Source organism: Corapipo altera, unplaced genomic scaffold (genome assembly GCF_003945725.1).
Source record: "Corapipo altera isolate COAL_440 unplaced genomic scaffold, ASM394572v1 258, whole genome shotgun sequence".
Classification (NCBI taxonomy): domain Eukaryota; kingdom Metazoa; phylum Chordata; class Aves; order Passeriformes; family Pipridae; genus Corapipo; species Corapipo altera.
This window is the reverse complement of record NW_020885098.1, coordinates 169,929-185,421: the sequence shown is the minus strand read 5'-3', so window position 1 is coordinate 185,421 and position 15,493 is coordinate 169,929. Positions and strand designations below refer to the sequence as shown.

Here is a 15,493-nt window from a genome sequence, read left to right as displayed (position 1 = left end):
GAGAGGGGCATAAGGGGCGTGGGCGCGCGGCCGGGCGGCGCGAGGGGAGAGCGGGAGCGCGCGCGCGGTAGCGGCGCGAGCGGCGGCCGCAGGAAGTATCGCGAGACTTGGCGCGGCGGCGGCGCCGGCGCTAGAGGTGACCGAGGCAGCGGCGGCCGCGGGCGCCTCCTACTCCTTCTTCTCCTCCTCCTCCTCCTCCTTTTGCTTCCTCTCCGGCCATGGAGAAGGCGGTCGGCGCGGCGGTAGCGGCGGCGGTGACGGCGGAGGAGGGAGGCGGTGAGGGCGGCGGCGGCGAGGCCGGCAGCGCCACGGCGGGGCCCGGTCCCCCTGAGGGGCCGAGCGGCCCCGCCGCGCCCCCCTCGCCGTGCGGGCCCGGGGCGGCGGGGCTGGTGCGGGTGTGCGACCTCCTGCTGAAGAAGAAGGCGGCGCCGGGCAAGGCGAAGCGCGGCGGGCGGGCGGCCCGGCCGGCCAGCAGCAGCGAGAGCGGCGGCGGCGGCAGCGAGAGCAGCAACAACGGCAGCGACGACGACGACGAGGAGGAGGAGGAGGAAGACGAGGAGGAGGAGGAGGAGGAGGAAGAGGAGGTCTCCGAGGTACGGCGTGGGGGGAGGCCCCGGGGGTTCCCCCGACGATCCGGTTTCATAATTCCAGCCCGCTGCCGGCTCCTCCCGCCCGCGGCCCTGCGGCACCGCCGGGGAGAAGGGTCAGCACCTCGTGGCGCGGGCACGGCCCGTCCCGCCCCCGGGCACCCCCGCCGCGGGGAGCGGCCCCTGGTGCCCCCCATGGTTTTCCCCGGGGGTCGGAGGCTCCCTGGGAGCGGCAGCCAGAGGCCGCCTTCCAGCCTGGTGTGGCTTAGTGCCGAAGGGAAAGGCCCGGGAGCTGCAGCAGTTGCCCTCTGCCGCCGTGCTGCGTGCCATGTGCCATATCGCGATGGGTACGGGAGCCCGGAGAGCGAGGGCTGGGCGGTGGGAATGCTGCTGGCACGCCCGGGATGGGGCTCCGGGGATAGGCCGGAGCGCTGGGTGAGTGTCTGGGAAGATGTGGGCGCTCCCAGCCGTGGGAATAGGTCGTCTTAGAGAGAGCATGCAGGTAAAGCAGGTGAAGGTGCAACCAAGGCAAAGGCTGTCGGACAGCCCGGGTTGTCCCGCTGTCGTTCAACGCCCCCTCCAAAGCTGCCACCAGCCCTGATTCCATGTAAAGCAGAGCCAAGCCCAGGGAAGCATTAATAACTCGGGTTTGTCTAATGCTCGGTTTCTCAGGTAGGTACCTCCAGGAAGGGCCAGGCGAGGCTGGAAGGCCCTGATTTACATCCGTGCTCACACACAGGTCTTTGCTGGGCGGTTTTAGTTCTGTAACCCCCTCAGCTGGACCTGCACTTCCGCTTTTTTTTTTTTCTTTGAGTAGCGTCCTCAAAAACGTCCACTTGAAGTTTGTTGGCTTCTCTTTGAACTCAGTTTCGCAGAGGTTTGACTTTCAAGTGGTGCATCTGCATTTTGGTTAATTGAGCAGGAAGGAAAAGTCTGATAGGTTTGAGGAAGGGCTGGGCCAAGATGCTGATAGGTTTTCCCCCGGTCAAGCAGCACTCTGCATTTTATCCCTGCTGAGGTTGATACAAGAAGCATTTTATCCATGTGCTCCGAGATAAATTGCACACAACAAGCACGTCACAACAAGTCCTCACACCCGGCATTTTGTTTCTGTAGTGCTGAGTTTCAGGAAAAGTGAACATCATTGCGTTGGTAGAAGTTTTTGAGGTGTAAAACTTGGAGGATTAACTGTGTTGGTGTCGAACTGTGGTGTCCAGCAGTCCTACAGATGCTTGGAGAGCTCTCTCTTGAGCAGAATCCTTTGAGTTTTGCTGTGGTGGTGTCTGGCCCTTGAGTGACTTCGACGTATCCGTTGATAAGCCCTGAGATTAGTTGTGTGTGATGGAAACAGAATTTGTGTCCAGTGAGACTTACTGGCAAAGTCACAGGTTTGTTTAGTGGTCCATGGCCATTCTTCCCACTGGCTCCTTGTCCTGGGAGCTCTCAGGTGGAATCACTTGTGCAGCGTGAGGAGAAGGGCGGAGACAGCCAAGGAGTGTTGGTAGTTGTTGAGGAATTCCCTGCATGAGGTGAGCCTTTGTCTGCGTACTGTGCCTTACAGAGCCTTAGGCACCTACTTCACATGCTTTGAGACCTGCAGAGAGATTGAAAAAAAGCAAATTATTAAATATCATGAGGCAGAATGCTTGGCTCTATTTTTATTTTTTTTTTGACAGTATGACATGTGCTGTAGACACTGATAGCTGGGAAGGCAGTTGGGGCATCTGGAAGCTTCCCTCATGGTTTCATCATACAGTAAGTGGAGGCTCTGCCAGACTGGGTGGTCTGGGATAAAATATTAAGCAGTGCTAAGCAAGCAAGTGGATAATAGTGGGTTTATGAAGTTCAGGATTTGTGGCAAAATACACTCCATGGGCGTCATTTGTAATCGTTCTTTTTCTTGATCATGCAGGTTGCTTGCAAAAATCTGTTCTGGTCTTTCTCCCACTGACTTCAGGATAAAATGATGCAGCTTGTAGAACATGCACAGCTGAAGCCACTATTTTTGGGAATGTGGACGTGGGGATGGCCTGATTAATGGAGCAGAGCATCCAGCTTCAAAGTCGTTCCCAGCAGCTCCTGGGGAGGAAATGTGTTCTGAGTGTTCTAAGCAAAAGGGAGGTTTCCTTGTTTGAAAGCAACCTCGTGGTTAGTTTTAGCTTTTAGAAACCTAAAAAAAAAAAATCCCACAGTAGAAGCAAAGGGGTTTTTAGTTGTTTGGGGCTTAAATTTTTTTTTTTTTAATTTCAGATTTACTTGAGTTGTGCCCAGCTCTGCAGTTGGATTGTGGTCTTCTGACCACTGTCAGTCTGGAAGGCACATAGAATGAAAAACACGAAAGAAATATAAGTTTCTGGTTTTGCTGTAAGTGGAAACTACTGTGGGAACACTGCAGACACTGGTGTTCCCTCCCAGCCATTCCCTTCATTATCTCTGTAAACTTAAGACAGTTTGTCTTAGGCTATTTTTTGCCCTTCCCATGCCTAATACATTAAGACTTCTCTAATCTCTGAGGCAAAGTGCTTCTAGATTTGACTGCTAGCGAGACAGCTTCTAAAAATCAGGAGCACAGTAGCAACAAGTCCCAAGGTTTTCTGAGGGGAAACCTGGCAGATCTGAAGTCGCAGAAACCCCAGGAGTGGGAAGACACTGTTTGGCTCCCGTGTTGCTGAGCTGATGGAACGGAATAAAGAGTTGTAATCGGATGTTTTCATCTCTGTGCCTAAACTCCGTCAGGTGTCCGTGTGGAAGCACAGGCACTGGAGAGAGCTTTGGCAGAAGTTAAATGGAAATTTCAAACCAGCAACTTAATGAGCTCCTACGACGCCGTTCATGGCAACCTTCAAGGTGGATTTTTTATTTTTTTTTTTAAAAACTGCAGCAAATTACTGCAAAAAGCCAAGATCTTAGGTAGTGTGGTCTGGTGCTGTCTGCAACTGGCAAGTTGCCTTTTCCCTAAAAACGAGTTAGTGAAAAATGGCAGCTTTTCTCAGTACACAGGAAAAGGAATCTTAAAGTATGAGAACAATGACAGCAGGAGTTACATAGCAGGGGAGGTCAGCTCGCAGGTTCCTTGCAGGTGTTATTATACATACCGATTTTGTTCTGTGTTTGTCTTCAACAAAGAGTAAAAAATATTAATAATTTCTGGTAGCAAGTTGCTACTTGAAAATCTGATGTCCAGAGTGCATTAGGGCTTCTCTTGAAGCCCTGATGTTCTTTCTGAACACAGAAAGGTCGGGTTGTATAATAAAAACAGTTCCCAAGCTGATTTCTAGTGTTTGAACTTAGGGGAGGTTTCCTGCTGGCAGTCAGGTTTATAATTGCTCTTTCCAATGTTTTATCCATCTCGAGGGTTTGTAAGTTCAGTTTTCTCCCTGAGTTTCATGATGATCCAAGGTGCGGGATCACAAATCTTGGATTTGTGTTTATTTCTGTACTCTCTAGTATTTTATTCTGTCACTGGATTCTTACATGACGTGCAAATTAGTTTCCCAGGACACAATCCTCCATTAACTACCTGAAAGTGCTGTCCTAGGCAAAGGGAACTTTTTGAGATGCTTTGGCTGTTTTTTAAGCCTTCTTGGTTTCACTTGAGCCTGCTGTAAATACAAGGTTAATTTTTGTTTTTTCAGCTGCAATTGAATTAATAATTGAACTGAGGTAGTAAGATGAAGGAAGTAGAACAGCAAAACACCACAGGTCCTTCATACAGAAGAAACTACTCTTAATTCTTTAGGTTCAGATTTAAGGTGTTAATCTGAGAACTGGGGCTTCCAGGTGTGGTTTCAGGAGCGTTGCTGGCACAGGGGTGTAGCACTTACACTGGAAGAGGCTTGCAGAGAGCTTAAGTGTTCGAGTGAGCTCATTGGAAACACAGAATTTATGTTACAAATCTGTGGGTTTTTTTAGCCCCAACTGTCTTAATTAGAGTCCTGGAATAAATTTAGCCTTTGGATTCTGCAGGGCCAGTAAGTCTGGCTCGACGGCTGTGTTCACTCTGCTGCCATTGCTTTGGTGTCCTTGGCTCTCAGGGAGGTGACTGAGCGTGCAGCTCCTTGGGCCCTGTCCTTGGGAGTGGGTGGCATCCCGAAGTGCACTTCAGTCTCGGGCTCTGCCACCTTGTTTATGCTGGAATTCTCTTTTTTTCTGTCTGTTTTGGCTGGGTTTTTTGCCGGTACCGTGTTGTTTCCTCCCTTCCAAAGACAAAATAATAGCAAAATCCCTCAGGATGGTTCTCAAAAGTCCCTGAAGTATGAGGGCCGATCCCAGGGCTGTTAAAAAGTGAATGCCACTGACCCCAGGAAGCATTAGGCAAAAATGTTTTATCATCCCTTCCTTACTGTTCCTAGACTAGGCTCCAGCAAAATCAGTCTGAGTACACCTAGCACATAAGTTTTTTAAGAAATCATAAATATTATGAATTTTTCTCTTGTCTTCTTAATTGAAGTAATTACTGAATATCTGTGTTGAAAAAAGAAGGCCCTGCATAAAGTGACCACTGCAGAAGGTGGAGTTCAGTATTGGTGGCACCATGTGAGTTTGTTTACTTCCTTAGATATTTCTTCAGGAAATGTCCCTATAAACATAATTCCACTGTGCAGGCTGGAGCCAAACACCCCATATTTTAAGCCAGTAATTCAGTTCTTTAAAGAGAATAGGTTCTCTGAAAGAGATTTGGCTGAGACAATTTCCTCATCTGTCAAGGCTGAAAGCAAACGGGATTATGTGTGTTTGGTTTTTTTTTCCCCCCCCCCTGTCTGTGTTTTAAAACCAAAACTGTTGGTGCTTATTTAGGATATAGCTGATTTGGCAGTTGGATTTGGGAACTGAAAAATCAATGCTGCAGGTCCAAGACAAGTAAGAAGCCTTTGTTTCTGGGGTTAAAGGGAACAAGTCCTTTTAATTTGGTGTCAAATAAAAATTGCCCGAACTTGATGCTAATGATTTTAGGCTATTTGAGCAGAATCTTCGCTGGGTTCTGCCTTGTTTCTTTTTCTGAAATGGAGTTCTCCTGGTTTGGTGATGGGGTGGCTTTGTAGGTGACTAAACTGAAATGGCATCCTGAAGGTGTGCTGTGTCTGCAGAGCTTCTGCAGCATTGTGGGGCTTTTTTTGTCACGTCCATAACCTTTGATCTGTTAAGAAAGAAAACTTCCTTAACAGAAGAAATCCCGGGGAAGGATTAATGCTGGCAAATGTTCTGGGCAAGGTCATTCAGCTAACACGTGTACTCAGGGGAAAAGTCTTCCTTAACGTGAGGTTACCTTTGCCAGGGAATATCAGTGTCTTGGTGTTTGTGTGGGAATTCTGGTCACCTCCATCCAGTCATTGTGCAGCGTCCACAGGAATTCTGGAAAAAAAAAAAAAATCCCTTCTTGACCAATGAAGGGCAGCATTTCCTCTCTGTTTTCAGCAAGCAGTGCTTTCTGTAAGTCAGTGCTTAGAGAGGTTATCTCGGTATTCCAGATGTTTGTCAGCCACATTGCCCCCCCTGTGCCATCCTGAGCTCCTGACTATCCAAAGCCACGTGGAGGTGTTACTTAGCTGTTGTGTCACCTCATTTTCACATGAGGTAATAGTTGTACACCAGGCTAAAAATCAGCCACGAAGCCAGGCATGCCTTTAATACACCTCTGTGTGTGCTTGCAGTGTTTTCTTTTAGGCTGCACGTTGTCATTAGGGTGGTTTTGCTGGCATTGCCCAAAGCAGTTTTTGACAAATCCACATTACTGGTGTTTGATGTACAGCCGGTTTTCCTCTGCTGTCCTTCAAGCTGCATCCTCAAGCCTTAGGAGTATAATGGTGTATTCTAGGAAATGAGCTGAAATGAACCTTGATTTTATGTCTTCCCTGCCCCACCCCAGTAGTTTATGTGGTGTTAATCATCAAGAATGGATAACATGTCCAAATAGGCAGCTGCTCAGATGGTAGAAAAATGTCGGAATATTAAGAAATAGGATGAAATATTGGTATTTAGAATATCACTTTGGGGTTTTGGCCTCCATTCTCCTCAAGTTCAAGTTGAAACAGTCAAAAAGTTAAGTGTATAGATTTTTTATTTTTTTTTTGAAGTAAAAATTGAAGGCATGCTGCACACAGTGATATGAGTTCTAACTGCTGCTAAGGGGGCTGCCTTGTGTTTGGGCTCAGGTTGGATTCCCCTTGTCCTGATGAGCAAGGAATGCTTGTTTCTAAGCCTGCACATCTGTCCAGCTGTGCAGGAGCAGTCGTGGGGGTTGCAGCCCCAGCAGAAAGGGAGTGTGTGAAACCTCTCTGGAGGGCAGAGAGTGATTCAGAGATAAGAGGAGGAAGGTCGTTTTTATCCTCCCGGCTTTGCCTCCCAGTTCTTCCCACACACCGGAGCAGAACTTAACACTTTAGGAGAAGCTCCCTCGTGCATCTGTGTCTGGCAGGTGACTCACATGTTTTCCTATCCTGGGACTTTACCGTTCCCAAACTTCAGGTGTTTGTTGCCTTTCCTTCAGTCTTGTCCTGAAATGCTTTGCCAGCGGAATTTTCCTCTGGATGCCGCTCTGCAGGTGTGAATTGTTCTCCTCCACAGAGCGGGGAGCAGTGCTTTAATGAAGTTGAACATTTCAGGTCATGATGTGACTTAGTGGGTTTTTTGTTTCCTGTAGTGCTCAGTGTTGTTCAGCCCCTGTGTCAGTACTAATCCCACTGAAGTTGGTGGAGTGGGGCTCGGAGGAAGGGAGGGAAAAAAAAAAAAAGGCATTCATTGCTCCTCCCAGCCCCTTGGGAAATGATCTCGTTTAAAAAAAAAAAAACCACCCTCAACAACAGAAAAACCACGTTTCCAGTTGATCAGTTCCTGGATCCAGTTTGTCAGGCACAAGAGCTTGTGCTGACACAGCGAAGAGCTGGGAACAGGCAGGGAGGAGGATGAGCACAGCCTCTTTTGGGGGGATAATTCATTTAAAGGCCTGTCAGAGAAACACTTGCATTGTCTCGGAGGGCTCCACTTGGTAAGAATGGTACAGAGCAGGGAGAATTTTTGGCTTCAAGGGCAAACCAGTCCTCTTGACACTTCCTCTGGATCTTGTGTTTGGAAGTGGCTGGCACAGATAAATCACACGGAATCCTTTTTTTGCGTGTAGCTCAAAAACTTCAAGCTTCATGAGATAAAATCAGCACTGCCTTTTTGTCTCTGGTATTTGTTCAAGTTCTTGAAAGCAGCATATTAAGAATAGGGAGAAAGGGAAGAACAAAGCAGGATTTTATTCAAATACTGCAGCATCTTGGTTTATGACCCTCTCTTTTGCGTTGCTTAGTGCGGTGCAGCAAAGGAGTCACTTTGAGCACTGACTGAAAAAGTCACAAAGCACAATAGTGACGATAACCATAAGACACAAACCAGGCTGGTTTAGAGGAGAAGAGCACTTTGAACATAGCAGTCTGCTCCATGGATGAACATATGCCTTCTGTCCATCTCCGCCACTAACAGAAGTGAAAGTTGGCATAACAGCACTCTGGTATTTTTGTGAAGCATCAGCTTGATCCAGGATCTCCTCAGAGATAAATATAGTGGCCAACTTTCTGTGCTGAACTTGGGCAGGGGGCTTTTCTGGGGCTTGTATGCAGGGGGAATGCCTGCAGTTCTGTGTAAAATCACTCTGTAAATGCACTTGTGTCTTGGGTGGGTTTTATAAACATTCCAGTACCTGCGCCACAGTTGGGTTCTGCAGAATTCCTTGGGGATGGCACAGTGCAACGAGCTGTGTAACAGCTTCCTCTGTGCCCCCTTTAGCCAAGCACTGTTGGAGCAGCTGTGCCAAGTGTGGTGTTTGTTATGAAAGCTGATATGGATGCTAATTCCTCCCGTGCTTTGGAACACTTGTGTTGGAACACTTGTGTTGTGTCCCAGCACCGCTTGCTTACGTCAGAGCGTGGCCGAGGCCTCCGTTAGACCTCCAGTGGTTTTATTGTTGCTGCTTTTGGAGGAGCGTGTGTAGTAGTGACACCCGGTGACACACACTCACTCAGCTCTTCCTGGAGTGAGAATTAGACTTGAAGTAAGGTTACTAGTAAAACTCTCATTTAAAATATATATTTTACATTGAGAAAACCCCACCCCAGAATGTTTTCAAGAAAACTCTATGTCTTCGGTGGTGGCTTCCATTGTAACCCAGCCTTTTGAAACCACTGGAGTACTTGTCAATAGAAGTAACTGAAGCAATTGATTTGTAACAAAAGTGTTGAGCGCCCAGTGTAATTTTTCTTTACTTTTTGTGAACTTCCAAAGCATTTCTTAAGTTTTGTCATACTGCAACAGTTCTTTAGGCTCTGTGCGTGTGATGTAATTTAGATGTGGTGGAGGGGAAGAGATCTTGCTGTGGGAAGGGGATGCACAAGTGTTGGGTTGACAGGGGACCTCAACCTCACCTGTCAGGGCACTGAGGGCTTTAGTTATGCCTTGGAGGACTCCTGGAGATTTTTTGGGTTTGGACTCTCAAAAATCTTTAGGGTTAGTCTTGGGCTAAAAGTAGGCTCTTGCTGCAAGCACATCTTGGACTGAGGGCAAACCTTTGTGGGGTAATTGTTGTATTATGGGGTAACCTGAGATAAACCAAACCTGTGATTTTATTTCTGAAGACCCAGCACAGAAGAGGTGGGGGAACAGGAGGTGTTGAACTCCAGTGTTCATCTGTGCAAGTGTTTCCATCTGGCAGCTGGTGCTGCTGCACTGGCAGGAAATGTTTGGAGTTGTGCTGTGGTCCCCAGGTAACCTCAGATGAAACCAGAAGTGGGCAACCATATTAAAAGAAAATAAAGATGGCAGTAGTATCTTGTTTTTTGTAATTCAGTTTATGTATTTTTCCTTCTTTAACCTTATCTAATGGCTTGCTCTCTGTTGAAGTCCAGGCTTGATATTACTGTCAGTGAATGGAGTAGGGTTTCCAGCCATTTTAGTCCGTGAAGTTGAAGATGCCAGCCAAGTAACTCTGATTATTGAGTGCTTTGTAAAAGAAGGAAATATAAAGTACATTGTTAGGGGTCCTGCCTTCGGGATAGGATTCTAAATGTGGTATTAACCAAGTCTGAATTCATTGCAAACAGCATATCTGAATGTAGAGCTGCTGAAACAACCACCTGGTTCACGGCCAGGAGGAGGAAGGCAGGGACATCCCGATCCAGCAGATCTTGGATTAGAATGTGACATGGAAATACTGGATATAATGTTCACTTAGTTGGAATTTATGCACAGAAGTAAATGATGGACGAGGCCACTCAAAGAGGAGGAGGAGGAGGCTTTGTTCTAAAAAGTGGCTTTTTCTGGTTGAAGGGTTTTTTTGACTCCTGGCAGGGAATATGTCTACACTTAAACTACTCAAGAGCTTGCACTCAAATTTCCACCTGCTAATGTGGAGATCTCTTGGATTGGTACCTGCCTTAGGACTTGAGAGGTGTTACTGTGAATGTTTTTGAGCTGTACATGGTGCTTACATTATACATGGCTTTTCTGTCACCAGTCTTTCACATGTGGAATGGGAAAGGAATATATATTCATTTGTTTGAAAAAGGATTTTCCCTGTCCCAAGTTGGCTTTCCTGAACATGTTTCTAGTCTTACTTGTGTTTATCCCAAGCCCAGAGTTCTTTAGTGCGTTCAAAGTCCTTGGACTAAAGACTTGAGCATTGTATTACCCAGTGAAAACATGGATTACTTAAAGGAAGATCTCCTACAGAAAGCTCCCCTTAGACAAAAATTTGTGGCAGTAATCTTACACTTCTGGAAATGCTTATATAATTTTGTCTCCCTTTTTCACCTTTGTGTCAGGTACATTTGGATTTGCATTGGGCAGTTCCTCTGTACAGCTAAATCATAGGGACTCCTTGAAGAGGAGAGAAAAGCCACTGGACAAATGGGAGCCACGGGAATTTATCTTCACACTCTTGCTTTTTCATGATGTTCTAGTCCAGTTCATCTTCAGGGCAGTGCAAGGGATGAGTAAAGATATTTTCTTTCCTCCTTTTTCCATCCTTTGATTTTCCTTGGGGAAGTGAAATCCCAAAGAATAGGGCTGATGTAAGCACTGACTGGGATGGAAGGCTCTGGCTGATGAGCAGGGCCTGTCTCTCTCTGGGCCAGGGTGCTGCTTGCCTGCTGGGCTATAGAACTGCTCAGGCAGAGATAAAACACTTATTTCAGCAGTGGTTTTGCATTGTGCATCCAGCCTCTGTTTGGAGATGGGTGGGGTAAGAATAAAGAGGCTGCTGATAGAATTGAAGGTGATTAGCTTATGGCTCTTGACTGGAGTGTTGCAATCTCACTCCAGACAGAGCTTACTTTAGACATTCCTTGTCTTCCAGTTCCTGGGAAAAGTGCTGTAAGCTGAATGCTTTTGGTTTGAGCTTGTATAATCTGTTGGTGAGTCCCTATATTTCCCTTAACTTCCTGGCATGATGGTGCTGACTCTTAATTCAGTTGTGGAATGGCTCACCTCTTTTTACTGACCCTTGAGTGAGAAATCTTCTGTGAAATGGTAATGCTGAAATTCCCAGTTCCCCAGCTACTACTGGAAGGACATAACACCTATTTGGGAAGGCATCTCTGGACATGAAGTCCTCACCTTCCCCAGTCCCACCACAACCAGATAGTTCCGTGTCAACTCTAACAGCGTAGTGCTTTGTCAGGGGAGAACAGATCTGAGGGGGGGTTTATGAAGGGAATTTGGCAGGTTGTTCCATCAGACAGGTCACAACCATACAAGAGTCTTGTAAATAGTCGGTCTTGAAACCTTTGTAGTGCTTTGCAGTCTTTCAAAGGGACATAAAAAACCCAGGATGTGCTAATCATGACCCTTTCAAAGGTAGTTAAGTCAGACACATTTCAAAGATCCTGCTTTCCCTGGAGCTGTGGAAAACCTAGATCTCAAGCATACCACAAGGAATAGAATTTCATCCTCTCCAGCTTTGTCTCCTTCCTGAAGTGAGTAACACCAAAGGAACAGAAAACACTGAATGTGTCAGAAGGGTCTGGAATGCCTTGCTGCTGCCCTAGGCCAAGGGAAGAATAGGCTGGAGAGAAATGAAAGATCTGTCTTGGCAGAGAAATGTGTTTTTGAGTGGGAAATCGTCTCGGATGGTCAAAGGAGTTGCTACATGGTTGTTAGAGAAGGAAAAATATGTGGATTTGTTATCGGAGTTTCCTTGTCTGTGGGAGGTAACGGAGCTGAAGCAAGGGTGGTGTGATAGTGAGAATGGGCAGCAGGGATCATCTTGTGACTGCAAAGCTCACGTGAAAGCTCCACTGCAGCTTCTGGCAGGGAAGTGGGAAAGGCCCAGAAAGAGACGCCAAAGTTATAAGGATAAGGGAGTAAAAAGAAAACAGAATAAAAGTATGTGTCAAAGGGGGTAAATTTTTATCAGGTTAAAGCCCATCAGCCCTGCGTGCCCCCCACCCCAATAATGAAAATAAAGGGAGAAAGTAGGTTCCTTTTATTTGGAATTCACCGAAGCGCCTGCCTGGAGGATGCTGGAAATTCAAACAGGCTGACAACTGTGGAGCTGCGATTGCTGCGAGAAGTGAAGAAAAAGAAACCAGTATTCAGTCTGAAAATAGAAAAAAGCAGATGAAGGTCGTGACTTCAGACTTGAACTGACTGGTTTTTATGTAGTCACTAAGCACTGAGGATCTAGAGGAAGGAGTTGGGTGAAGCTCTCTGGAGAGGGGAGCTGGAACGGTTGGTTTAAAGCTCTTTTTGGTTTGTACTGACGTAGAACTAAGCTACCTTCCAAATTGCACAAGTGGTGACTGATGCAAACTTCCACAAAGCAGAGGTCACACTTTTGGGGTATCACGTGATTTTTCTATTTAAAAAAGAAAAGATGATCTGAGAAGTAGCAGAGAAGAACATTTGTAGTGTCTTGGTGGTTTTAGTGATATGATGGAGTGCTGAAAGCTCTGGGCTGTAGTTCTTAATGAAGGTTGATAAATCCTAGTGCAGTTATCTGGAGCAGTGAGTACCCTTAGGGGGGTGTGTTTGGGGAAACATTCAGTTCTGACTTAGTTGCAGAGGGTTTTGAAAAACTGTTTTTATTCTAGGAGCAGATAGGAAGAACTGGGCTCAGTCCAGCAAAATGAGCGTGGGTGGGAGTATCATCACTCCAAAAAGGGAACAATTGGGCCCAGCACAAGTTTGAAGCAGCCTTTGAAAAATATCTGGATATTCCTTGCACCATCAAGTGTTTTCTTGTATATAAACAACTGTTCCCATATCTTATCATGGGTTTTTATTTCATGTTAGAAGGGGAGATTTGGTCATTGGAACGTTTTAATGATGGAAATTTCCCCTTTAGGGATTAATAATTTCAAGGGTATTTCTAATCCGTGTGAAATGTCAGTCTTCTCTTTGCAAGTGTTTCCTGCTTGGGGTTTTTGTTGTGATAGGTACCTGAGTTCTCAAGGTATTCCATAGCCAGTGGTGGGAAGTTTGCCTCCTTGCACTCTTAACACTTAGCAGATAAACAGAATGTCCTAAAATTGGGGCTGGAAACCCACCCTGCTTTTTGGTCTTAACTGTCTCGGGAACTTTTGGGTTCTATGCAGACTGCCTGTCTACTGCTGAAAAGGGAAATACTTGGAAAAGCCATGTTGGAGGGGATAACTGAGTGATAATTTGTCCTATATTGAAGGGCTATTTTCAACTCTTTATGTTTTCCATCTCAAAGTAATTTGTTTTTTTAGTAATTAATGCGCCTCATGATTTTGCTGAATAAGGTGTTACCATCTGTGTGGGACAGGGTTTAGATATCCCAACCTTGCCACTGTGCTCTGTGGCTCTGAAAACACACAAAAAAGTGTGTTTATATGCTTTGGGACAGTTGGTGACCAGTACTGCTCGATCAGCTGGAAGTAGATAACAATGTGCTTTTGTGATATAAGAGTGGGAATTGTCTGATCAATTGTTCAATGCTCACATTTCTGGGTGCCAGAATCTGTCTCGGATCAATGGTTGAAATGCTTGTGCCTCAGGGTGACGTGATGCCAGTTCAGAATTCCTGGTGGCCTGTGTGGTACTGGAAGATGGAATGAGGAATCTGCTTTAAAACTGTCTGAGCTCTTGGGCACTCACAGCTCCACTCTGCGTGAACAGCTGTGTTCCTGTGGAGGTTTTTATTCTCCCTTTGGTCAAATACTTTTGTTTTATTTCACCAGTGCTGTTTAGGTAGTTCAGAGTAAACCAACCTTGATTTGTACCCATCCCTGACTTTGCCTTTCCCAGAACACTCTCAGGATTCCCTCTGGTCTGACACATTTCAGTGTAGCTTGAAATAGGACTTCCTTCCCTCTCTTCTTAAGGCTGAGATTGTCTCCTCAAGCTGCTCTTCAGATGTTACCTCTCCCACCTTCTGTGTGGGGAACAGAAGGGGTTTGTGTGTTTTAGGCTCACAGGCTGTAAGGGGCATGATGGATGGGGGCAGCTCAGGCAGCTGCAGGGGTTTGAGGTACCTCTTGGCCAGGAGAAAAGGCTGATTTTTAGCAGTGGATGGTAATAAATGAGGGCACAAACTGCTTTGTGCCCTTCAGAGTAAAGCTGAGATGCTTCAGAAAGATAAGGTGTTCTATCTTTTTCTAATCAAACACTTCAAGTCATTCCTAGAGCTTGACTTGAAAGTGAGGAAGAAATGGGTTTGTGTTTACCTGTGCAGAACTTGAAGATGTATTCCTGGCCTGTGTGTAAAACCCAGAAACACACAATAAATATACAACAGAACTTAATCACAGCCATCTAAACATGTTTGGGGTTTTCCCCTAGAAAGTTCTTTTTTTTGTTTTATTTCTTTATTTTTCAGGAACAGAATGGAAACCTACATTAAAGGCTTTACTTTGCACCGTGAGATCTTCAGTAAAACACAGAGCTGGGGATGGGCTTTTTTTGGAATTTGATGTTCCACACTGTAAATATTTTTGAAGCACAAAGGGAAGTACGAGGTGTGATTTGGCAAACAAATGCTTCTCTGTAAGGCAGGAGCAGAGAGCTGTGGATTAAGGTGGGCCAGGAGAGGGGAGGAGGTGAGGGAACAGCAGGGGCACAAAGGGGATTGGGGCACGGGGGTTTTGAGTGTGAAATTTGGAGTGTTTTGTTTGCTGCCCTCAAACAAACGTTGGAGGGTGATGTGCCCTCATGGCTTGTTCCTCCTCCTCCTGAAAGTCTTGCCAAGTTGTTTTGTGGAGCTGAAGGAGCCCATGCCATCAGTTGGCCCTGTGTGGAGCAGACAGCTGCTTTTGTTCCTGTGTTATGTTGTCTTTCCATTTGAAAATGTTTTCAGTGGTGTCCTGTGCAGTATCTCCATCTCAGCGCTAAGTCACGTGTTTTATGCTTTTTTTTGGTGTGATATAAGGTATCTCTTAATTCTTTCTGAGGCTCAGAAGACTGAATAACTAGTCTTTTGAGACATGAGTGTTATGTGGGAGGTGGTGGCTGGTTTTTCTCTTTTCTTTTTCTTTTATATATATCTCCAAAGAAATCCTTCAAGCCGGCAGGGACAGCTTTGTGCTTGGGCTAACGTTGGTGTGTAATTGCTGGGTTGTGTGTACACAGGAGCCCTTGCAAGGGGCTGCTGGGGATGTTAGAAATGCTGCCCTAAAAGTGGGACTCCGGAGGAATCACAAAATATTATCCTGTGATTCCTTCCTTGAGTTAATTCTAGTAAACAGTGTCAAATCTGGGGTGTTCCTTAAAGTGGAAAAAATAGTATGGGCAGCCTGAGCAGGTATTGAATTTGTATAAAATGAGGTACTTGGTGATGGGTGAGTAGGATGTAATTCCCGTTTTAGGTGATTAAATAAGATTATTTTTTAACAGATATCTATGCCTAAAATTTAGGCATAACTACTGATAACTACAATTTCTGTTTAGGATGTTATTAGCCAATCTAGTCA

At 46.0% G+C, this 15,493-nt stretch overlaps 1 protein-coding gene across 7 annotated transcripts in view; it reads left to right on the top strand.

Moving 5' to 3' along the window:
• Window positions 1-85: 85 nt before the first annotated feature.
• The window catches only part of ANKRD17 (ankyrin repeat domain 17), a 70,139-nt gene continuing 54,731 nt past the window's right edge, over window positions 86-15,493 (top strand). For 4 of the 7 annotated variants that reach the window (XM_027669678.1, XM_027669677.1, XM_027669672.1 and 1 more), the window contains exon 1: window positions 88-593. In XM_027669678.1, the coding sequence (XP_027525479.1) occupies window positions 219-593 (375 nt within the window). In that variant the 5' untranslated portion in view covers window positions 88-218. Of the gene's footprint in view, window positions 594-15,493 lie in introns of all 7 variants that reach the window. The other 3 variants (XM_027669670.1, XM_027669669.1, XM_027669679.1) reach the window with 2 other exon arrangements.